A 25,256-nucleotide genomic window follows, 5' to 3' on the forward strand; every position below is an offset into this window, starting at 1 on the left:
CTGAATTTCCCGAGATGCCGACACGCACAACCACTCAGTTTTGTCAGGATTGAGCCGAAGCCTGTTCCTCCCCATCCAGACCCAAACCGCCTCCAGGCAACGGGACATCACATCGAGGGCATCACTGGGGTGGTTTGGGGTGGAGATGAAGAGCTGGGTATCATCAGCAAACCACGAATGATCTCACCCAGTGGCTTCATATAGATGTTGAACAGGAGAGGCGAGAGGACCGACCCCTGAGGAACTCCACAAATGAGAGGCCTCGAGGCCGACCTCTGCCCTCCTGCCAACACCGATTGCGAACGTTCCAGGAGGTAGGAGGAGAACCACTGCAAGACAGTGCCTCCCACTCCCAACCCCCTGAGACGCCGCAGTAAGATACCATGGTCGATGGTATCAAAAGCCGCTGAGAGGTCTAACAGGACTAGGACAGAGGAGCAACCCCTGTCCCGAGCCCGCCAGAGATCATTCACCAGCGCGACCAATGCCGTCTCCGTGCTGTACCCGGGCCTGAAGCCCGATTGGTACAGGTCCAGATAATCAGCTTCCTCCAGGAACAAAGGGAGCTGATGCGCCACCACGCTCTCAACAACCTTCGCAAGAAAGTGAAGGTTGGAGACCGGACAATAGTTGTTTAAAACAGCTGGGTCCAGGGCAGGCTTGAGGAGGGGTCTCACCACTGCCTCCTTCAAGGCAGTGGGAAAACTACCCTCACTCAAAAAGCAGTTATCACTGCCTGGAGCCAGCCTCGTGTCCCCTCCCGAGCCGCATAGACCAGCCAGGAGGGGCACGGGTCCAATAAACATGTGGTGGAACTCAGCTTCCCCATGATCCTGTCCACATCTTCCAGAGTCACAGGATCGAACTCCTCCCAGATAACATCACCAAGACCGCCCATGTCCTCACCGTCAGACTCTGCCCAGTCGGAGTCCAAACCGGTCCGGATCTGAGCGATTTTGTCTGACAGATGTTAGCTAAACTCCTCGGTACGACCCTGCAAGTGCTCCTCCCTCACCTCCTAATTAAGGAGGGAGCGGGTCACCCTAAACAGGGCGGCCGGGCGATTATCTGCGGATGCGATGAGGGTAGCAAAGTAATTAGACCTTGCCATCCTCATCGCCGCGAGATAAGACCTCATAGAGGATCTTAGTTGCAATCGGTTGGATTCAGACCGCCTGGATCTCCAACAGCTCTCTAGGCCCCGTCTCCGACGCTTCATCTCCCAGAGCTCCGCGGAGAACCATGGAGCCCACTGGGATCTGCACCGGGCCAGGGGCCGCATGGGTACAACTCAGTCGAGTGCCTCCATGGCTGCCTTTTCCCAGGCTTCCACTAGGGCCTCGGCTGAGCTGTGAGCGAGGGTGGCAGGTGGAGACCCAAGTGCTGCCTGGAACCGCTCAGGGTCCATTAAGCACCTAGGGCAGAACCATCTTGTTGATTCAACGACCCCACGACGGGGAGTGGCAAAACGGAAGACCAGCCGCACGAGATGATGATCAGTCCATGACAGGGGCATAACAATTGGGGAACCCCCACCCAGATCATCTAACCACCGTCCAGATAGGAAAACCAAATCGAGTGTGTGGCCTCCCCCATGAGTCGGGCCCTGAATTACTTGCATCAGGTCCATGGCCATCATGGAAGCCATGAACTCCCAAGCTAACTCAGATGATCCCCCCAGGGATGGTAGCCAATACTTATTGTTTACTACAGGTCATTACAGTCTGTTCTATTTATGGAGGCTATGTCAAACTTTGCCTGTCCTGTACATCTCAGCAGGCATCTCTTGTACTGACCTTCATTTAAATAGCCATTGTTACATCCTGTTCTTACATCCTATGTTGGCTTAAGAGTCAAGTTGTACATAGAATGAAAGGAATTAGTATGGTAATTTCATTGTTAACATTTTCCCCTAATTCATAGCCCTCAGGCCTATGAATGTAGGCCCACCTGCTAATCTGTGAACATGGTACTCTTGGGAAGGCTGACTATCCATACATTAATATTACTGAAAAGGATGAATAACAGGACAGAAGATTTAATTTAAAAAAAAGTATAGAGATGTTATAGATTTAAAAAATATTTTATTCAAACTAGTTTTGTTTTTAATTTTCTATCCTAGCAAGTTAATAAAATACAGTGCAATTATCAATGATGCAACAACATTCTTTTAATCTGAAGCCTGACAAACTAAAACAACATCACTAAAAGAAGGAAAGCACCTTGACATGTTATTTATTTAAACATTTATAAGGCCACTCAACTCTTTAACAGCTACATTGCAATAGAGTTAAATCCAAAATGAAGTTGTCATGTTTTTTTTAATTAATATTGCTACCATTATGCAATGATCTTCCAGAACACACTTTTACTCAGTAGATATGCTTTAACTGGCAAACCCAGCTCTGTCTTGGAAAGTGCAGTGGTTACATGCAGCATTGTGAGGATGTCAGATTGAAAGTTTGAAAGAATGCACTTATTTGTATATTCCAGTAGATGCCTTTTGAATTCTAATTTTCCAGTAGTTTTTCTTCAGTCATGAGACCACACAGATTGACTGTTTGCTTTTTCCCCCAGGGAGAGAACTTGGATTCATATTACCTGTAGTAGAAAATATACAAATAAAGCTTCTAAAAATAGACATACATATATTTTAAAAAGAAAACTGATATTTTGCTATCCTAAACCACATAGACAAGATTCTCACTTTATTTCTGCTGAGGTACTCCTGACTCAGTGGTAAGAGAAACAAACTCTAAAAACACTTTCACTATTGAGCATCTTTCTTGCAGCTATTCCCAATTTGTACATTAATACTCATTTAAAAACTTTCAAAATATCATGAGAATTGTTAAGTATCTTTGAGGCTCTTTAATAAAAATTTTATAGATAAGACTATACAATTCTCTGGTTCTGAAGTGTTATTTTAAAACATGTTTAAACATTAGACCAACTTTTTTAACCTGCTGTCTCCTCAACAATGTCCTCTCAACACCTTTCATCTCTTGCTGGACATCCTGGCTATGCTAGCTGAACAAACTTAGGAAAGACAGCAGCAGCCCACCCACTTTAATTCCACCTAAGATCACCCCCAGGCTGTTCCTTTCCTCTAGAGCTGTTGCCCCAGCAACTGTGATGCTTGCTTATTGCTGCCAACAATTTTGCCTCATTATTCCCTACAAGTAAATCACAGGCATTGGTGCTGGGAAAGGCCCCCAACTGAGCAAACAGGAAAAGAGGGGGTGAAGCCTGAGCCACACATTCAGCAAGCTGTTCATGTGACACTAATGGCACAATTGCTGCATTGCAGCACTTCCTTGAAAAGCTTAGAGACAGATTTGTTTATTTCTTTACAATGTAGATTTGTAAGGCTGCTAAACTCAGCAACGACTCCGGGAACTGTATAGGTAAATTAAAACCAATCATCATTTCTGAAACCAAAACTAAAACCATATGAACACAACATGAGGAACAAACATGCACCATAAAAATGTCATAATATGATCTGGATGAACACAGCCTAACCTAACCCGAGTTTGAAGAAAAAGCCAAATTTACCAGGTTTATTTAAAAGTTGCACAGGTCATTTAATAATGGCACAGTCAGAGGGCAGGTGCTGCAACAGAGAAGGCACACTTCATGGGTACCATCAAGTGCAATTCTTAATGGATGGAATATGAAGTGCATACCCTCTGTCAGATTTTATGGGAAAGGAAAAAATGATGTGAGGTGACCACTCAGATAATCAGGCCCTATGCCATGAGGAGCTTTATAGGTGATAACTAGCACCTTGAACTGCACCCAGATATCTCCAGTGCAACATGCCTAGCAGAAGTGCTATATGGCCATATTAAAGTGTCCACACAACTGCTTGTGATGCTGCTTCTAGATACCTAAAGCTTTCAAGTGGTCTTCAAGGTCAGCCCTATGAACAGTCCATTGCAGTGATCTACAAGCAAGATGCCTATGATGATAAAAGTCTAGGAAAGGTCATGCCAGGTGAATCTATGCAAAGGCCCTCTCTCCTGTTGTAGAGTGATACTGTAAGTTAATAGAGAACAGAACAGTGTGTAACATGCCCATTAGTTTACATTCTCAGTATAAAATGGCGGTTTGCTATAAGTCCTTAAGAAAGATTAAATTGCCAGTCCAATGGGTTTTTTTCATGTAAGGAGTAGGTTTTTTTCCCTCTTGGTCACCAAAGATAGCAAATTGGGTCAATTCTTTTAATAAGATTATTTTTTACATTTCAGAGTTTTCTTTGGGAATTAACTAGTTCAGGGGTAGGCAACCTTGGCTCTTTTATGACTCATGGACTTCAACTCCCAGAATTCCTGAGCCAGCATGGCTCAACTTGGAAACTCTCCCTTTCCCCTCAGCATGGCTGGCTCAGGAATTCTGGGAGTTGAAGTCCATGAGTCATAAAAGAGCCAAGGTTGCCTACCCCTGAACTAGGTAAACGCTCAGAACAAAATCCTTTAAAATTAGTGTTGGAAAGAGAAAAGTAGAGGGGAAGAGACATGTTTACTGTTTTCCTTGTTTGCCATTTTCACTCTCTAAATAATACATTTTAAATTATTCTGCATCCCCCCCCAGGTAATTTATATTGTTACCCACAAGTACAGGGGTGTCAAACTGCCGTCTCACCCCATTGCCAGTAATGGGAAAAAAGTTCTGATATGTAGCGTCATGTGATGTTGCGAGTTTGACATGTCTGCACTAGTATATCCAGCTAATTAGGTTTCTGGCTTATTGGAACTCCAATGATAGGAAAGAATCATAGATGAAAGTTTAAACAAGCAGAGTGGCTGAACCACTTCCCTGGGCTGTCCAGTTAAAAGGACTTCTTAATGGAGAACATCTTAACTCACGAGTGTCAAACTCGCTGTGTCACGTGACATGTTGCAACATATTGTGACTTTTTTTGCATTGCCAGAGCTGGGGTGGGTGCGGCCTCCGCATGATGCAACCGGCCTGTGGACTGGCAGTTTGATACCCCTGTCTTAGCTGAAGAGCTCTGCACAACTTCTGTCACTTACAGTAGAACACTTCCAATCTGATGATATTGAAATGTTTTCAATTTTAGATTCCCTGGTAATCTTGAACTAACAGTATAGTCCTCAACTTATGACCACAATTGAGACCAAAACTTGCACTACTAAGCAACAGTTGTTAAGTGAGTTTTGTCCCATTTTATGCCACAGTTGTTAAGTAAATCCCTGCAGTTGTTAACTTAGTAACGTGGTTGTTAAATGAACCTGGCTTCTTCATTGACTTTGCTTGTCAGAAGGTTGCAAGAGGTGAGCATATGAACCTGGGACACTGCAAATATCATAAATACATGCTAGTTGCCAAGTATCTGAATTTTGATCATGTGACCATGGAGACGCTACAACAGTTGTAAGTGTGAAAAGTAGTAGTAAGTCACTTTTTTAGTGCTGGTGTAACTTCAAACAGTCCCTAAATGAATGGTTGTAAGTTGAGGACTACCTGCAGACAAGACTGTAGGCATCTAATATAGATAAGATTGAGCATAAAGGAAGGGTTGTGTATCAACAGAATCTTATTAAGGATGCCTTTGTGGATTTTTATTCGAAATTATATACTAAAGAGGACATTAATGCAAAAGATATTGATACGTATTTGGAGAAGGCTAGCATCCCGGTTCTTACGCAAGTACAAAAAGAGGGGATTAACCAACTGATTACAGAAGAAGAAATTTTTACAGCTATTAAGGAACTGAAGGTGGATAAAGCACCAGGCACTGATGGCTTGACTGCGGCCTATTATAAAAACTTACAATTAGAGATGATAAAACCGTTAAAGGAACTGTTCCAGACAATCCAGAGGGGGGGAAAGGTGCCCCCGTCTTGGAGAACAGCTTTTATCTCTTTGATTCCGAAGGAAGACCAGGATGCTACTTTAGTTAAAAATTACAGACCGATATCGCTTTTAAATACAGATTATAAGATATTTGCTAAGGTTTTGGCTAATAGACTGATGAGGGTTCTGCAACAGGTGATTCATGGGGACCAAACGGGGTTTATTAGTGGAAGACAAATGAAAACCAATGTGAGACATATAGTTGATGTGTTAGAGTTTTTGGAAAGGCACAACCAGATCTCTGCTGCGCTAATCTTTTTAGATGCTGAAAAGGCTTTTGATCAATTGAACTGGCAATTTTTGTTGAAAGTTTTAGACAAAATGGATTTTGGGGAAATTTTTTTACAACCGATTAGGGCATTATACCAAAAACAAACTGCCCGAATTATAGTTAACAATAGTTTGACAACAGTATGTAATATTGAGCAGGGCACAAGGCAAGGCTGTCCGCTATCGCCCTTGTTATTTATATTAACATTAGAGATACTATTGGTTAAGATTCGGAATTCGGAAAAAATTAAGGGGATACAAGTTGGAGATCAGGATTACAGATTGAGAGCATTTGCAGATGATCTGGTTGTTACAGTGACCCAGCCAGAGAACTCTGTTGTGGACCTGATGGAGATAATAACACAATATGGGAAGGTTTCTGGATTTAAAGTAAATATACAGAAAACTAAAATTTTGGCTAGAAATATGACAGTTTCGCAGAAGGCTCTCTTAGAAGGATTAACTGGATTTGAGATTGTTAAAAGGGTTAAATATTTGGGGGTGATTTTGTCGCCCTCTAATACAAAGCTATATAAAAATAATTATGAAAAGTTATGGGGGAAAATTCAAAAAGAACTGGAGAGTTGGGAAAAATTGCAATTGTCTTTGTTGGGACGGATCGCAGCAGTGAAAATGAATGTCCTGCCCAAATTTTTATTCTTATTTCAAATGATACCGATTCTTAAGAAAGACTCTAACTTGGAGGAATGGCAGCGTGGTATCAATAAATTTGTGTGGGCAGGGAAAAAGCCACGAGTTAAACTTAAGATTATGCAGGATACTCGTGAGAGAGGTGGCCTTAAAATGCCTAATTTTAAATTATATTATGAAGCTGCTGCACTAGTAGGAATAAGTGATTGGATTAATTTGACACAATCGAGGTTATTAAATCTTGAGGGCCATGATCTGTTGTTTGGCTGGCATGCATATTTGTTGTATGATAAGAAGGTAGATACTGTGTTTAGGATGCATATTTTAAGACAGGCATTGCTGAGAGTTTGGAAGAAGTATAGACATAAGTTAAGCAGCAAGATACCATTGTGGGCAATCCCAAAACACGCAATAGAAAATATACATGCTGGTTTCAAACATGATGAGACTACTTACAAGGAAATTTTAAGTTTGGAAAGGAATATTTGGTGCTTGAAATCATATAGTTTCTTGCGAGAAGAGAAGGTTGTTCAGACTTGGTTTCAATATATTCAGTTACAGGCCAGGTGGAAAGAAGACCAAAAAAATGGATTTGCAACGACTGATGAAAATTTGATAAAGCAAATTAGAAATCAAGGACCAGCACATATTAAACGGATATATCTTGCATTGATAGAGATCGATTCAGAAACAGAGCTTGTTAAGGATTGTATGATAAAATGGGCCCAAAACATTCAGGAAGTTATTACAATGGACACGTGGGAAAAGATCTGGGTGAGGAATGTAAAATTCACTCAAGCTCAAAGTTTAAGAGAGAACTTTTACAAAATGTTTTATAGATGGCATCTAGATCCTAAAAAGCTTGCAAGTATGTATCCGAATTATCAGCCTAAATGTTGGAGGTGTGGTGATGAAGAGGCAACATATTTTCACATATGGTGGACATGTAAAAAGGTCAAGGCTTTTTGGATAAAAGTCTGGTGGAATATGCAGAAGATTTTTAAACGGAGGATAAAGTTTTGTCCGCAATTTTTTTTGTTGGGAATAATTGTTGACGCTACAGTTGTGGACTCTAAGTTGATGCTGAATTTAGTTACGGCAGCAAGACTTTTGATAGGTCAATATTGGAAGAAAGAGGAACTGCCGACTATACAAGAGTGGATTTTAAAGGTTTCCGACTTGGCAGAGATGGCGAAGATTTCGGCCTATTTGAAAGATTACTCGCAAGAACATTATATTATGGAATGGAGAAAATGGATTGAGTTTATCCAGAATAAGTATAGGGTCAAGAAGTTTTATCTAGCATTTGAATAAGTCTTCTTTCGTTTTCTTTTTTCTTTTTTTATTTTGTCTTCTATATATATTTAATAATGCTAAGTTTTGTTTGATCCTATATAAGTTAGAGAGTGATGGATTTTAGAATTTATAGTTGTTAGTATATGGTTGTTTATGATTGCCTTTTTATATATATATACCTTGTATCTAGCTCTGGGAAGTCCGGGGGGGGAGGGGGGTTAGGGGGAGGTGGGGGGGGAGGAGGGAGGGGGGGAGGGGGGGGAAGGGGGGAGGTAGGGAGGGGAGGTAGGGAGGGGGAAGGGGGTTTTTTAAAGGAAAACTGTATTTTTAAAACTTTTCAATAAAAAAAAAAAAAAAAAGACTGTAGTACCTGTACAGTACAGTACCTCTAGTAAATAGCAGGCTAGATAGATCAACTTTTTCCAGCTAATGGCCATATGGACTATCATAGGGAGCTCAAGCCCAGCCGCCCTGTTTAGGGTGGTCCGCTCCCTTTTAAATCAAGGGACGGGAGAAGACCCCTTACGAAGACGGGCTGAGGAATTTAGTAAATATCTGGTGGACAAAATTGCTCAGATTCGGGCTGGTCTGGACTCTGCCTGGGCAGTATCTGACGAGAGGAAAACGATGAGTTTGGCCGAGAACATTTGGGAAGAGTTTGATCCTGTGACTCCGGATGAAGTGGACAGGATCATGGGAAAATTAAGTGCCGCCACGTGTTTGTTGGACCCGTGTCCCTCCTGGCTGGTCTATGCCTCTCGGGAGGTTACACGAGGCTGGATCCTAGCAGTTATCAATGCCTCACTAAGTGAAGGGTACTTCCCTGCCGCCTTGAAAGAGGCGGTGGTAAGGCCCCTCCTTAAGAAACCTGCATTGGACCCAGCTATTTTAAATAACTTCCGTCCTGTCTCCAACCCTCGCTTTCTTGCGAAGGTCGTTGAGAGCGTGGTGGCACGGCAGCTCCCTTTGGTTCTGGAGGAAACTGAGTATCTGGATCCGTACCAATCGGGTTTCAGGCCCGGGTATAGCACGGAGACGGCATTGGTCGCGCTGGTGAATGATCTCTGGCGGGCCCGAGATAGGGGTTATTCCTCTGTCCTGGTCCTATTAGATCTCTCAGCGGCTTTTGATACCATCGACCACGGTATCTTGCTGCGTCGTCTTGAGGGGTTGGGAGTGGGAGGCACCGTTCTGCGGTGGTTCTCCTCCTACCTCTCAGGCCATTCGCAGACGGTGTTGGCAGGGGGGCAGAGGTCAACCCCTAGGCCCCTTAGTTGTGGGGTGCCTCAGGGGTAGGTACTCTCACCTCTCCTGTTCAACATCTATATGAAACCGCTGGGAGAGATCATCCGTGGCTTCGGGGTGAGGTATTATCAATATGCTGATGATACCCAGCTTTTCATCTCCACCCCGAACCAACCCAGTGATGCCCTCGATGTGATGCCCCGTTGCCTGGAAGCGGTACAGATTTGGATGGGAAAGAACAGGCTCTGGCTCAACCTGGCCAAGACTGAGTGGCTTTACGTACCGGCATCTCGTTTAGTCCAAGAGGTTCCATCCTTGGTTATAGGAGGAGAGATGTTACCTCCCGTTGATAGAGCACGCAATCTGGGCGTCCTCCTGGATTCACGACTCAGTTTTGAAGATCATATTGGAGTCGTGGCTAGGGGGGCATTTGCCCAGATTCGCCTGGTACGCCAGTTACGCCCCTTTCTGGACCGAGATGCCCTACGTACAGTCACCCACGCACTCGTTACCTCCCGTATAGATTACTGCAATGCTCTCTACATGGGGCTGCCCTTAAAGACCACCCGGAGGCTTCAGCTGGTGCAGAATGCGGCTGCACGGGTAGTGATGGGAGCACCCCGATACTCCCATATTACACCCCTCCTGCGTGAACTGCATTGGTTACCGGTTGCCCTCTGGATGAGATTTAAGAATCTGGTACTTACCTTTAAAGCCCTACATGGCTTAGGACTGGGATACTTGCAGGACCATCTGCTGCCAGGAACGAATTCCCATCGCCCAGTACGCTCACACAGAGAAGGCCTCCTCAGGGTACCGTCGGCTAGACAATGTCGGCTGGCGACCCCCAGGGGGAGGGCCTTCTCTGTGGGAGCGCCAGCCCTGTGGAACCAGCTCCCCCATGAGCTTCGGATGGCCCAAGATCTCCAGTCCTTTCGCCGTGGCCTCAAAACACTCCTTTTCCACCTGGCTGACCTGGACTGACAGGGATTTTAATTATGTTTTTAATTTTTAACTCTAATTTTTAATTTATTTTAATTTTAATTTTAATTTATTGTACAGAGGCCTTTAATTTTAATTTTATCTTAACTTCTGTATTTATTATATGTTATTGTTGTTAGCCGCCCTGAGTCCTTCGGGAGATAGGGCGGCATATAAATCCCAATAATAAATAAATAAATAAATAAATAAATAAATAAATAAATAAATAAATAAATAAACAAACCTGCTCTAGTCTAGAGTTAATGGATAACCCCCTGGCTGAGGACCTACAGCAGGCATGTCAAACTGCTGGCCCATGGGCCGGATGCAACACACCAAAACCGCACCCACCCCATTGCCGGCAATGGGGAAAAAGTCATGATACGTCGCGCGACGCCGCGAGTTTGACACGCCTGACCTACAGGCATTTGAAGTGGGACTGTCTGGTAATCAACAAGAACACCTGCTATTGGTCTCTGAAGGAGTCTGAGCTGCTATGTCCACCCAGTGCAAGGGCTCACCAAGCAAAGATGAGCAAAAGTACTCTGCAAGTTTCCTTGCAAGAATAAAGCTGCACCCTCCCATAATGAGTAACACATTGGTTTTTCTTAGGTGAAGCAGTAACCTCAAGCCTTTCCATTGGAAATAACTATTTGCTAATCCAGATTGTGTGCCTCAGATACTAACTCTTGAATCCTATGACTCTGACTTTGGATCTTGGACCACCTGCTGAAATAAATAAATAAACAAACACTTATTGTCAAAGTACAACATGTGTACATTGAGATTAGCTGAGCCTCCCCCCGTGCTCTCACCCCCCAACACACAGTGACAACAAACCCTCCATCCTACCACACCATGTGAACCAACTACACTACACACCGGCCTCCCAGGTCAATTCTGCATAAGTTCACAGAGATTATGTCCCATTTAAAAGCCTAACAGCCTACGGATAAAAGCTATTTTTCAGCCTGTTGGTACGGCTGGCTATATTCCTATATCTCCTACCGGATGGTAGGAGAGTAAAGAGATACCGTCCAGGGTGTGAGTCATCCCTGAGAATCTTCCTCACTCTTCCAAGGCAACGAGCCCTGGCGATGTCATCCAGTGGTGTCAGAGAACAGCCCACAATGTCTTGTGCTGTGCTCACTACCCTTTGTAATACTTTCCTATCCGTGGCTGTCAGACCAGCATACCAAACCACAATAACATACGAGAGGACGCTCTCTATAGTAGACTGGTAAAAGAGGGTCATTAGCTGTTGTTCTACCCTGTTCTTCCGCAAGACCCTAAGAAAGTGAAGCCTCTGTTGGGCCTTTCTAGCCACCTGGGTTGTGTTAACTTTCCAGGTCAGATCTTCACAGAGGTAGACTCCCAGAAATTTAAAGGAGGAAACTCTCTCTACACAGTCCTCCCTGATGTAAAGTGGGGCAGGTTCCTCCTTTTTTCTCCCGAAGTCTAACACCATCTCTTTCGTCTTGCCAATGTTTAGGTGCAAGTTGTTGTTACTACACCATATGGATAGTTTTTGTACCTCCGCCCTATATGCTGTCTCATCCCCACCTGTAATAAGACCCACCACAGTTGTATCATCTGCAAACTTGATTATCGCAGTGGATGGGTCAGATGATACACAATCATAAGTGTATAAAGAGTACAGGTAGGGGCTAAGCACACAGCCCTGTGGCGTGTCGGTGCAAAGCTTCAGGGGGGTGGACAAAGCAGACGCAACCTTCACTGTTTGTAACCGATCCCTAAGAAAGTCTTGAATCCAATCACAGATGGCAGGGGAGAATTTCAAGTCAGTCAGCTTCTTGATGAGAATGCTCGGCAAAATGGTGTTGAAAGCTGAGCTGTAGTCAACAAAAAGCATCCTGACATAACTTCCAGGTCTCTCAAGATGACTTGCTACAGAGTGTAAAGCAGTAGCTATGGCATTGTCTGTCGACCTATTTCTAGGCTTTGTCTTGGACCTTATTCCAGCTAATCTTTTATCTGCTGTTTTGACCTTGGAAAGGTCAAGGAATTAATGAAGCTGAAATTAACACATCTGGGGCCATTAGATTGGCAAGGATGAATTAGGTCTACACTATATATAAGATATTTTCATCTAAGATTCCAATTTAATTACTGGTCAAGCAACCTTGCGACTCCTAGAAGAAAATCCTACTGTTTACACATTGTCTTTGAGTATTGTAATCAAGGATGAATAAAAATATCTTGGTGTATTTGTATTCAGTTGTTAGACTCCTTCAATATTTTCATCTATTCTGGGCAATTACTCTTGATCTTTAACTTTTATATCAACATACTTATTAAACAGTGGTGCTGTTATATAAACTTAGTTGCTATACAGCAGCAATGAAAAAAACCTCTAATGCCAGTTTATAGATTTCTCTTTCAGGCTGACCACTGGCTACTTTGTGGACATATCCATGCACTTTATATGGCAACAATATGGAAATACAGCACCAATTAGACAAGGTTGGACTACATACATATAAAGAATAATAAGAATATGCTAGAGAGTAGAAAACAACATAGCCTATGTCAGGGGTCAGCAACCTGAAACAGTGAAAGAGCCACTCGGAACCGGTTCCCTCACAAAAGGAAAAACTGGGAGCCACAAAAAATGTGTGCACATGCGCGTACATGCGCAGAACAGGGTTTGACTGAAGAGTGGAGCCAAGGCGAGATATGCACCTACCCTGCATATTTGAATTGATTGGTTGAACTTTTTTAGTCCCACTTTTTTTTTTTTGGACTGCACATGGCAGAGGACTCGGAGCCGCGGGTTGCAGACCTGTGGCCTATGTGATAGATATTAAATACACATTTATGAGGAAAGCAAGGCAGACATAGGAACATTGCCTGTTATTTTGTAATTCTGTCACTAGGGGTTGCTACATGCCCTCTGGTCAATTAAACAAAATACATTTACTTAAAAATTGTGTGCAGTTTGTGCTATAAAGATTTCTATTCAAACAAGATAGACTGCCAATCTCCAAAAGAGGCCCTAACAGCAGTCAATTGAAACATAAACTCTGTAACTCACTGAAGTTTTAATAATATATTCCATACAAGAATAAGCTGTGAAATGTAAACGGAACTTTAACCCCTTGCCTGTTTTTCCTATGATCGGAACCTGTTATCTCCCATACATAGCATTGTAATTTTTATTATCAAAAATTATTCTTCACATTTCCATTAATTATATTTTGCAAAGTAGGTTTTATATATATATATATGTTTACTTCAGACTGATCAAATCTATTTTATCATTTATTACAAAGCTGTATAGACAAAAATCCCTCTTCAGAATGAAAAAAAAACAGAATGTCATCAAGTACATTCATATGAATTTACTTCTGTACCATATATAAAGTGAGCTGAGAATCCTAAGCAAACATTTGTATTTAAATTTTGGCTGAGGCAATTTTTATATAAAATACATTGTTTTGTTGCTGCTGTAAAGGAACTAGAAGTCATAAGCCCTTGCAAATCTATATTATTGTAAAATTAACAATTAACAACTAATTGTTAACAAAGAAGAAGAAATATTTAATGAAGAATAAAATATCCATGGCTATTAGTCATGATAATGTAAGTATTACCTTCCATAGTGGGGGCAAATGTCTCTGAATATCAGTAATTAAAATATAGCAGTAATTAAAACATACTCATAGTTTGCTGAAGTAGTGCTACAAATATGAAATTTAGCTAAACTGCATCTTTTGTAGCCCCAGAATTTAAAAGTTGTGAGGGGCTCCCTAGGTCACTTCAAAGATTTGTGCAAAAGTTAATATATTACTAGCTAGCTACTAGCTCATTTGTGGCTTAATTGTTTTTTATTTTCTAAGTCCCTCACACAAATTCCTTGGCAGTTAGGAAGGAAATTATCTCATTTGTATTAGATTGTGGAAAACTAAAAAGACAAAATGGATCTTTTCCAGTATTATTTTTATCTTCTCCAAACTATTATACAAATTAGAACACAAAAAGGATTTGTTTTCTGTGGAGTCTATTTGTCATAGGATAAAATGCATGAGAGTTACAGTCTCCATAGGTATGAACCTGCCCCGACTTACCTTGTTTATCTTGTTCCTAATCCCATGTAACCTTTTACCATTAATAATGGATAAAGAAGCCAAAATTAACACCCACACTTTTGGGTGTAAGAAAGCAAATAAGAGAAAATGAATCTATTTAAAATTCAGCTGCAATACCTTGAGGTACTTCCTGAATGTCAATAACTCCAAATCTGCATCAGCAATTCTAACTGAAGTCCTTTATGTACCTTCTGTCCTACTCACTTATATACTTTCAGCCACCCTATTCCCATTTAATGCATAATGTCAATAAGGATACTACATTCCTACTGCTCAGTAAGATAAATTTAGAAAAAGAAAAGACAAAAGAGGGAGAAAGGAAGGAAAAGGTATGCCTTTTCAAAATGAAAGCCTGATTGTATGACATGCATTCACTGATGGAAACAAAACAAGTCAGAATATTTTCCAGGAAAATTTACCTGAATTGTCTCCAGTACTACGAAAACTGGCATGGCATTCCTTTGGTACCTTCACACCCATCAGATCTTCAGCAATCTCACTAGTAGCAGAATTGGCATCAGCATTCAAAGGTGGAGGTCGCTTGGCCCTTCTGAACAATCCACTGCCAAACCTCTTACCTTGTTTGGAATTGACTTCCCTATCGGGAAATTCATCCTTCCTACGGTCACAGACAGACTCTTTGGATTTAGATTTAGATTTCAGGTCTAAATGGAATCGGGAAAATAACTTTTGAGGTTCTGCTGTGCTCAAGTTCTCAAGTGGAGGTTCTATATCCGGAAGCACCTGCTTGACTGTTATAAGGTCATTAAGAAAACTATCTAGTCGTTTGTTTGATTCATTTTGTTCTTCTTTTCCTTCAAGTTTCTCTTTTGACTCATCCCTCTGATGGCGCATCATTTCTCCTGGAGGAATACCTATCACCAGTCCATATTTTGGGTTGATAACTTTCCGGGCCACAGTAGACGAAGAAAAACCAAGGTTTCCAATACCAGGATGGAAAGGACAGGGAATGTTCAATTTCTTGTAAAGATTAACCTCCTCTGAAATGGCATAGAGCTCACGGAATTCAGTGTCAAACATTTCAACATGCTGTCCACTCAGGCACAAAAGAATATTTCTGTTTATGTGGGATGAGGTCCATGTGAAACTGTAAAGCAGGGAAAAAGCTGTGAGTCTTTTGTTGTCGGGAAAAACCTGCAATCAGAAACCACTTCTTTCTAAAACTTTAACCTTTTGCTATTCAGAAATACATAATAGTTTAACTGATTTGACCCAATCAAATACTTAGGAAAAAAAACCCCTTAATTTTATATTTGCTATCAGAAGAATCACAGGAAATATTTCATAAGACTAAATGTCTGGCATTCAAACCTTGGTTTTATATTTGTTATCAGAAGAATCACAGGAAATATTTCATAAGACTAGGTGTATGGCATTCAAATTAGTATATCCAACTTCACTACTAGGAATAATCCATGAACCAAAAAGCCCACCCCCCATCTCCTGATATAAGAAGGAAATGCAAAAATAGAATGCCTTTATGGTGTACCGGTACTTGGTTTCTTTCTTCCCTTTTGCTTTGACATTTATGAAGTCCACATTCCTTCCAAGAGACTGTAGTGAAGATAGTTAATACAGAATATGATAGCAGGAAAACAGATATGGTGTCTCTACATTTCTGTTTTTCTGTATATTTCAGTATTTTTCAGTATTTTTATTATACCTGCTTGAGTTTTAGTTTCTGTTATTTTTAAACATCTATTTAACAGTGATTTTAATTTTTGTGGTTTTTATTTATGTCATCTTCTGTACTTTTAGCTGTAAGGTTAATAAAGGTATACATCACAGATGATGGACTAATCTTTTGCAGTATTGGCCTTAGTATACTGCTAGGTGTGATAATAGGTTTTAATCTCTACAGCAGATCTGTAGAGATCTTGGCGACCTAGAAATTTAAATTTAAATTTAAAATCATGGCTAAATTTTGTGAGATTTCAATGTATTAAGAACACTAACATCTTCTGAAATTTTATCGCTTATTCTTTAAAATTAATTTTTATTTAGTTTTTAAATATGTTTTATTTTTCAAATTTTAAAACTGTCCATCTCCCTCACACAGGGACTTTAGATGGTGCACCAATTAGTTTTAGAATGCTATGGGAGGCATCTACAGTGAGGGGGAAAAGTATTTGATCCCTTGCTGATTTTGTACGTTTGCCAACTGACAAAGAAATGATCGGTCTATAATTTTAATGGTAGGTTTACTTTAACAGTGAGAGACAGAATAAAAACAAAAAAATCCAGAAAAAGTTTCAAAAAAGTTATAAATTGATTTGCATTTTAATGAGTGAAATAAGTATTTGACCCCTTCGCAAGACATGACTTAGTACTAGGTGGCAAAACCCTTGTTGAGAATCACAGAGGTCACACGTTTCTTGTTGTTGGTCACCAGGTTTGCACACATCTCAAGAGGGATTTTGTCCCACTCCTCTTTGCAGATCCTCTCCAAGTCATTAAGGTTTCAAGGCTCATGTTTGGCAGCTTGAACCTTCAGCTCCCTCCACAGATTTTCTTTGGGATGAAGGTCTGGAGACTGGCTAGGTCACTCCAGGACCTTAATGTGCTTCTTCTTGAGCCACTCTTTTGTTGCCTTGGCTGTGTGTTTTGGGTCATTGCCATGCTGGAATACCCATCCATGGCCCATTTTCAATTCCCTGGCTGAGGAAAGGAGGTTCTCACCCAAGTTTTGACACTACATGGCCCCATCCATCATCCCTTTGATGCGGTGAAGTTGTCCTGTCCCCTTAGCAGAAAAACACCCCCAAAGCATAATGTTTCCACCTCTATGTTTGACAGTGGGGATGGTGTTCTTGGGGGTCATAGGCAGCATTCCTCCTCCTCCAAAAACAGCAAGTCAAGCTGATGCCAAATAACGCGATTTTGGTCTCATCTGAATCATTCAGATGTTCATTGGCAAACTTCAGACGGGCCTGTACATGTGTTTTCTTGAGCAGGGGGACCTTGCGAGCACTGCAAGATTTCAGTCCTTCACCGCGTAGTGTGTTACCAATTGTTTTCTTGGTGACTATGGTCCCAGCTGCCTTGAGATCATTGACAAGATCCTCCCATGTAGTTCTGGGCTGATTCCTTGCCGTTCTCATGATCACTGAAACTCTACGAAGTGAGATCTTGCATAGAGCCCCAGACCAAGGGAGATTGACAGTTATTTTGTATTTCTTCCATTTGTGAATACAGGTAGTCCCCGAGGTACGAGCCTAATAAGACTCTGCCCATTAGGCTCATAATCATCAAATGAATCAGCCTCAATATTACAACATTTTAAGATCAAACTCATTAATTGAATTAAATGGGTCATTAAATGAATGAAGATTTGACTTATTATTTCCTCTGATGGCTGCCTGAACTGAGACACTTTTCCCACCGCTGCTGCAGGCTGTTTCCAGCTGCAAACCAGCTGTTTCAGGTTTCAGGAACTACAGTATTGTAAATTGCCTCCCAAACAGGCAGAGTAGGCTTTAAAAAAAACATTTGTTGCTAAGCAGCTCACGCTTTTCAGAGGGGGCCACTAAAATAAGTAGTAGCTTTAGCTTTAAGCGTCTCCAGGCAGGCATGCAAAGGGAGATGGGGGTGGAGATGGAAAGGAACTTGAGGTCATCTAGTCTAACCCACTGCTCTCATAAGAGTACAGTACTGTACTGTATTTCTGATAAATGCCTATCCAGTCTCTTCTTAAAAGCCTCCAGTGAGGGAACACCCACAACTTCTGGAGGCAATTTAAATTTAAAACCTTTTTTTAAAAAACCCACTGCCATTGATCAGCACAAGCCTCTCCAGGCAAAATCCAAAATGGGATGGGGGGGGGGATTTCCTTCCAGTAAGTGTCAGCAGAATCTCTGGTAGGTCTATGCTAGGGAGAGGAGCAGCAGCAGCCACATGCTGTAAGTTTCAGGCAAATGCAAACAAACTATAGTATTGTACCTACAAACAAAATAAAAAGCAGAGCAGTTCCCAAAGTGATTACAAACAATACAGTACAGTACTATAGAGTAATAAAAAATAATATTTTAGGACTTCCGGTTTGACGTTGCAGTGTGACGGGTGCAGGAAGACCGGGCTCCGTCTTCTGCATTCAATTTTGCCCCGCTGGTGACCCTAAAAAGGGTTGAAAGTCGCCCCAAAGAGGTGACAGAGAAGGAGGGGACCCTTGCTGATCACAGGAGGGTGGCGACCCTTCCATTTGATCCAAGGAAGCCCTCCAAACTGGCGGGGGGAGACTGGCTATATTTGTGTGGCCAATCAGAAGCTGCTGACAACTGAAGAAAATAAGCATTAACCAGCAACTTTTGAGCAACGTGGATGGAACTGGGTGAGACCGTATCCTCTCTTTATAACTTTAAGACTTTTTCCTGGGGAAAAAATGCCCAAAGCGAAGAATCCTCCCTGATGAGAGAGGGAAGGGGAATTTTCACCCCATTCCCCCAGGAAAAGAAAAGCGGTGAATTGCTTGGGGGAAAAGAGAAAAAATTACAAGATTAATTTTGAAGCAACAGACATATATAACTTTGAAATTTGGGGACTAAAAGTGTTTTTGAGATTTTTTTTTAAAAGAGACTTAAAAAGCTTGTAATAAAGTTTGGATGTAAAAAGCTGGAAGAAGGTGTCAATGACATCTAGTGGCGAACTATAGCACTACAATTTATTATGCCTAAAGGAAACTTGGCTGGAAGCCCAGACTCAGATAAGACTTGTTGTTTTCAGAAACTTTCACTTTTGAAGACAGCAGCTGGGAAAGGGGGGGGGGACCTCTTAGGCTGCTTATCTGTGTGGGAGAGAAAATAAACTTTTTTTGAAACTGGCCTGCCTAGACTATGAATATAAATACTGACTTTTAGAGTTGTGTCATGGACCTATTTCCCTATAGAAGAAACATGCATTATTGATTGAGATGGTGGAATACTTTGGACTATAAATCTTTGATTGATGAACAATTTTAAATTGCTTTTCTCTCTCTGGACAGAAAATATGTGTTTTTCATTGGACAGAAAAATTTGAACTTTACTTATATTTGCTGAGGGGAGACTTAAGAATGGACTGATAGGCCGGCTGGATAATTAGAAGTTCAAATGACAATTGACTGAAACTTTTAAAATCCCTAAATAGATTGGACTATAAAGACTACATACAAAAACAAAATGGATGTTCCATACTTAGCTTCAAATGGTAAAAAAACCATCCCTAACCCCTGTCCCCAAAGTCCCCAGCTTCACGTACCAACAAGAAAATGTTGATGAATTTCAGAAAGAAAGAAATCTTTTCTATGTTAAAATCAATACAAGAGACAATTGCCTTAGTTCATGATGAGACTAAAAATAACACAAAGGAGATAAAAGAACATTTTTAATCTAAATCTATAAACTCAGAAAATGACTACAAAGAAGGAACTAGCAACCCAGAAAATAGAAGGAAAATCAGAGGAATCAGATCCAAAAATGGAGGACCTAAAGAAAGGAACTGACAGACTCAGACAAATGAAGGATTAGAAGACGTAGCGATAATATCAGAAATGGAAAAGGTATCTTACCTGTCAAGATCTCAGAACACACTTGAGGATAATAAAGAAGAGCTGACTGAATGGAAGATAGAGCTGTTAGGAGAATTGTGGGAAATTGGAGAAGGAGGGAGGCTGTTTAATGAATATCAATGGACTGAGCGTCCTTCCAAAAATACTTTAATCAAATTGTCTTTCTTATTCCAAACAATATACACAAAAACAGAGGAAGAATTACTTGATGATTCAAATGCATTGACTTGGAAAATTAGTTGGCAAAGGAAGAAAGCTAAAGTAAGACTGAAGAAAATAGAGGTTTTGACCCATTAGATGGGATATTATATTATTAATCAGATGTTTGAACATGGCTGAAAATAGATAATTGTTAGAAATAGAAGTATTATTATAACTAGAAAGATAGGATTTATAACTAGAATATTATATTTTGGTATGAGAAGGGAAATATGAAAATGCTAAGAGGGTTTGACTAAAGGAAGCTTTTAGTTACCCAAATATAACTTATTATGAGAAATTATAAGTGATAGAGATATTTTGAAAACTGATGGGAAATTATTTTTTTTTAAAAAAGTGGGGAAAAACAGGATATTAATTGAACAAATGGATATTAAGTGCAAATGCAATTAAGATATTTTGGTTAGAAAAGATATTTTAAACTGACATTATTGATATTATTAGGAAAATGTAACAAAGATGTTGATATTCAATTACCGTATATACTTGAGTATAAGCCGAATTTTTCAGCCCACTTTTTGGGCTGAAAAATTCCACTTCGGCTTATACTCCAGTCAACAAAAAAAACTTACCGAGGACTTGTGCGCGGCCGAGGCTTTGGTGCTTCCGGGATCGCCCGCACCTCTCCCAAGCCACCGCCGTCCGAGACCTGCCGAAGTTTGGGGAGGTTTGGGGAGGTGCGCGCGCACCTCCCCAAACTCCGCGCCTTGCCTGCCTGCTTCTTTCCGCAGCGGAAAGAAGCAGGCAGGCAGGGCGCGGAGGAACGGAGACTTGCCGACGTTTGGGGAGGTTTGGGCGCCTCCCCAAACCTCGGCAGGTCTCCGTTCCTCCTGCCGACCTTTGGGGAGGTTTGGGCGCCTCCCCAAACCTCCCCAAACCTCGGCAGGTCTCCGTTCCTGTTTGGGGAGGTTTGGGCACCTCCCCAAACCTCGGCAGGTCTCCGTTCCTCCGCGCAGACCTGCCGACGTTTGGGGAGGTTTGGGCGCCTCCCCAAACCTCCCCAAACCTCGGCAGGTCTCCGTTCCTGTTTTGGGAGGTTTGGGCGCCTCCCCAAACCTCGGCAGGTCTCCGTTCCTCCGCGCAGACCTGCCGACCTTTGGGGAGGTTTGGGCGCCTCCCCAAACGTCCCCAAACCTCGGCAGGTCTCCGTTCCTGTTTGGGGAGGTTTGGGCGCCTCCCCAAACCTCCCCAAACCTCGGCAGGTCTCCGTTCCTCCGCGCAGACCTGCCGACCTTTGGGGAGGTTTGGGCGCCTCCCCAAACGTCCCCAAACCTCGGCAGGTCTCCGTTCCTGTTTGGGGAGGTTTGGGCGCCTCCCCAAACCTCCCCAAACCTCGGCAGGTCTCCGTTCCTCCGCGCAGACCTGCCGACCTTTGGGGAGGTTTGGGCGCCTCCCCAAACGTCCCCAAACCTCGGCAGGTCTCCGTTCCTGTTTGGGGAGGTTTGGGCGCCTCCCCAAACCTCCCCAAACCTTGGCAGGTCTCCGTTCCTCCGCGCAGACCTGCCGACCTTTGGGGAGGTTTGGGCGCCTCCCCAAACGTCCCCAAACCTCGGCAGGTCTCCGTTCCTGTTTGGGGAGGTTTGGGCGCCTCCCCAAACCTCCCCAAACCTCGGCAGGTCTCCGTTCCTCCGCGCAGACCTGCCGACCTTTGGGGAGGTTTGGGCGCCTCCCCAAACGTCCCCAAACCTCGGCAGGTCTCCGTTCCTGTTTGGGGAGGTTTGGGCGCCTCCCCAAACCTCCCCAAACCTCGGCAGGTCTCCGTTCCTCCGCGCAGACCTGCCGACCTTTGGGGAGGTTTGGGCGCCTCCCCAAACGTCCCCAAACCTCGGCAGGTCTCCGTTCCTGTTTGGGGAGGTTTGGGCGCCTCCCCAAACCTCCCCAAACCTCGGCAGGTCTCCGTTCCTCCGCGCAGACCTGCCGACCTTTGGGGAGGTTTGGGCGCCTCCCCAAACGTCCCCAAACCTCGGCAGGTCTCCGTTCTTCCTGCCGACCTTTGGGGAGGTTTGGGCGCCTCCCCAAACCTCCCCAAACCTCGGCAGGTCTGCGCGGAGGAACGGAGACCTGCCGAGGTTTGGGGAGGTTTGGGGAGGCGCCCAAACCTCCCCAAACAGGAACGGAGACCTGCCGAGGTTTGGGGAGGTTTGGGGAGGCGCCCAAACCTCCCCAAAGGTCGGCAGGTCTGCGCGGAGGAACGGAGACCTGCCGAGGTTTGGTGAGGCGCCCAAACCTCCCCAAAGGTCGGCAGGAGGAACGGAGACCTGCCGAGGTTTGGGGAGGTTTGGGGAGGCGCCCAAACCTCCCCAAAGGTCGGCAGGAGGAACGGAGACCTGCCGAGGTTTGGGGAGGCGCCCAAACCTCCCCAAAGGTCGGCAGGAGGAACGGAGACCTGCCGAGGTTTGGGGAGGTTTGGGGAGGCGCCCAAACCTCCCCAAAGGTCGGCAGGAGGAACGGAGACCTGCCGAGGTTTGGGGAGGTTTGGGGAGGCGCCCAAACCTCCCCAAAGGTCGGCAGGAGGAACGGAGACCTGCCGAGGTTTGGGGAGGCGCCCAAACCTCCCCAAAGGTCGGCAGGAGGAACGGAGACCTGCCGAGGTTTGGGGAGGTTTGGGGAGGCGCCCAAACCTCCCCAAAGGTCGGCAGGAGGAACGGAGACCTGCCGAGGTTTGGGGAGGTTTGGGGAGGCGCCCAAACCTCCCCAAAGGTCGGCAGGAGGAACGGAGACCTGCCGAGGTTTGGGGAGGTTTGGGGAGGCGCCCAAACCTCCCCAAAGGTCGGCAGGAGGAACGGAGACCTGCCGAGGTTTGGGGAGGTTTGGGGAGGCGCCCAAACCTCCCCAAAGGTCGGCAGGAGGAACGGAGACCTGCCGAGGTTTGGGGAGGCGCCCAAACCTCCCCAAAGGTCGGCAGGTCTGCGCGGAGGAACGGAGACCTGCCGAGGTTTGGGGAGGTTTGGGGAGGCGCCCAAACCTCCCCAAAGGTCGGCAGGAGGAACGGAGACCTGCCGAGGTTTGGGGAGGTTTGGGGAGGCGCCCAAACCTCCCCAAAGGTCGGCAGGAGGAACGGAGACCTGCCGAGGTTTGGGGAGGTTTGGGGAGGCGCCCAAACCTCCCCAAAGGTCGGCAGGAGGAACGGAGACCTGCCGACGAGCCGCGGCCACACAGGGTATTCCTGTGTATTCAGGCTTGCAAAATGGCGGATCGAGCCTCTGCTGGCGGCAGAGGCTTGCAGAACGGCGGATCGGCTTATACTCGAGTCAATAACTTTTTCCAGTTTTTGGGGGTGAAATTGGGGGTCTCGGCTTATACTCGAGTCGGCTTATACTCAAGTATATACGGTATATATGTATTAATAACAATTAATAACTTCTAATTATCCAGCTGGCCTATCAGTCCATTCTTAAGTCTCCCCTCAGCAAATATAAGTTCAAATTTTTTAAATTTTTCTGTCCAATGAAAAACACATCTTTTCTGTCCAGAGAGAGAAGAGCAATTAAAAATTGTAGATAGTCCAGCTGCTCTTTGTTTAATCAACACATTGAAGGTCACGACAATAGGCTTCTCTTTCTGGGCAGTATTTTCATCCACCACTAGATGTCAGCACCAGTTCATCTTTCATTCCCCCCCCTGTAAACTTAATTCACCGCTTCCGTTTAGAGGAGGATGGAACAAAGACACTCCCCCCTCACTTTTACTTCTGTTTTTTTTCTTTTTTTTCTCAGGAAATCAGTCAGATAGAAGAGAGAAAATCAATATTCTTACCCAGTTCAGTCATGCTGTTTACAATCAGACTTAAGTTTACTGCTTTTTGGCTTTGGCTGCATGTAGCTTGGGCTAGATTCATGAATGACAATAGCCTTTCTTCTGTCGGTTTTTGGAGAGCTTTCCCCAGATGTCTGGATTTACCTCCGTCTCCCCAGGATCAAAGCAGCTTCCCTCCTTCCTTGCCAACTCTCCAGGGTGGCCTTGGGCCCATTTAGGTTCTCCAAACAGAGAAAAATCAGCCATAGGGATCGGATCATCTCAATCCTTCAGCTGGTGCGCTAGCTGCGTACAACTGGAAACCTCCCCTTTCCTCTCTCATCAGGGAGGATGCTTTGGGCAGTTTTTTCAGGAAGAACTCCCCACGTTGCTGTAAGGTTGCTTATTAGTGCTTATTATCTTTCGTTGTCTTCTGACTGGCTACACGAATGTAGGCAGTCTTTTCCTTTCCAGTTTGGAGGGCTTTCTCAGATCAAACGGAAGGGCTGCCGCCCTACTGCGATCAACGAGGGTCCCCTCCTTGCTTGTTGCCTCTATGAGGCAACTTTCGACCCTTTCCAGGGTCCCCAGTGGGGCGAAATTGAACGTGAAAGATGGAGCCCCTTCTTCCTACGCCTGTTACACTGCGACATCAAAACCAGAAGCTGATTGCAATTTTGAATTTCTAATGTAAGTACCCTTTCTGAATAACTTCGTTTTTGTGAAATCTCGCTAAATAAACACTCGTATCTGGAGGATTACCTGTAAATAAATAATAAAAATAATCGCACCAACTGTTGTCACCTTCTCACCAAGCTGCTTGGCGATAGTCTTGTAGCCCATTCCAGCCTTGTGTAGGTCTACAATTTTGTTTGTGACATCCTTGGACAGCTCTTTGGTCTTGGCCATGGTGGAGAGTTTGAAATCTGATTGATTGCTTCTGTGGACAGGTGTCTTTTATATAGGTAACAAACTGAGATTAGGAGCACTCCCTTTAAGAGAGTGCTCCTAATCTCAGCTCGTTACTTGTATAAAAGACACCTGGGAGCTAGAAATCTTACTGACTGATAGGGGATCAAATACTTATTTCACTCATTAAAATGCAAATCAATTTATAACTTTTTTGAAATGCATTTTTCTGGATTTTTATTGTTGTTATTCTGTCTCTCACTGTTAAAATAAGCCTACCATTCAAATTATAGACTGATCATTTCTTTATCAGTGGGCAAATGTACAAAATCAGCAGGGGATTAAATACTTTTTTCCCTCACTGTAGGGATATTGAATTCAGAAACTTATTTTCT

General features: G+C 43.5%; 1 protein-coding gene across 1 annotated transcript in view; it reads right to left on the reverse strand.

Moving 5' to 3' along the window:
* Positions 1 to 2,229: 2,229 nt before the first annotated feature.
* Positions 2,230 to 25,256, reverse strand: part of FAM83F (family with sequence similarity 83 member F) — a 39,270-nt gene continuing 16,243 nt past the window's right edge. The window contains exons 4-5 of the mRNA XM_081330886.1: positions 14,855 to 15,543; positions 2,230 to 2,601 (exon numbers count right to left, since the gene is read on the reverse strand). Of these exons, the coding sequence (XP_081187012.1) occupies positions 2,537 to 2,601; positions 14,855 to 15,543 (754 nt within the window). The 3' untranslated portion in view covers positions 2,230 to 2,536. The remainder of the gene's footprint in view (positions 2,602 to 14,854; positions 15,544 to 25,256) is intronic.

Source organism: Vipera berus (genome assembly GCF_964194415.1).
Source record: "Vipera berus genome assembly, chromosome: 6".
In the NCBI taxonomy this organism is placed as follows: domain Eukaryota; kingdom Metazoa; phylum Chordata; class Lepidosauria; order Squamata; family Viperidae; genus Vipera; species Vipera berus.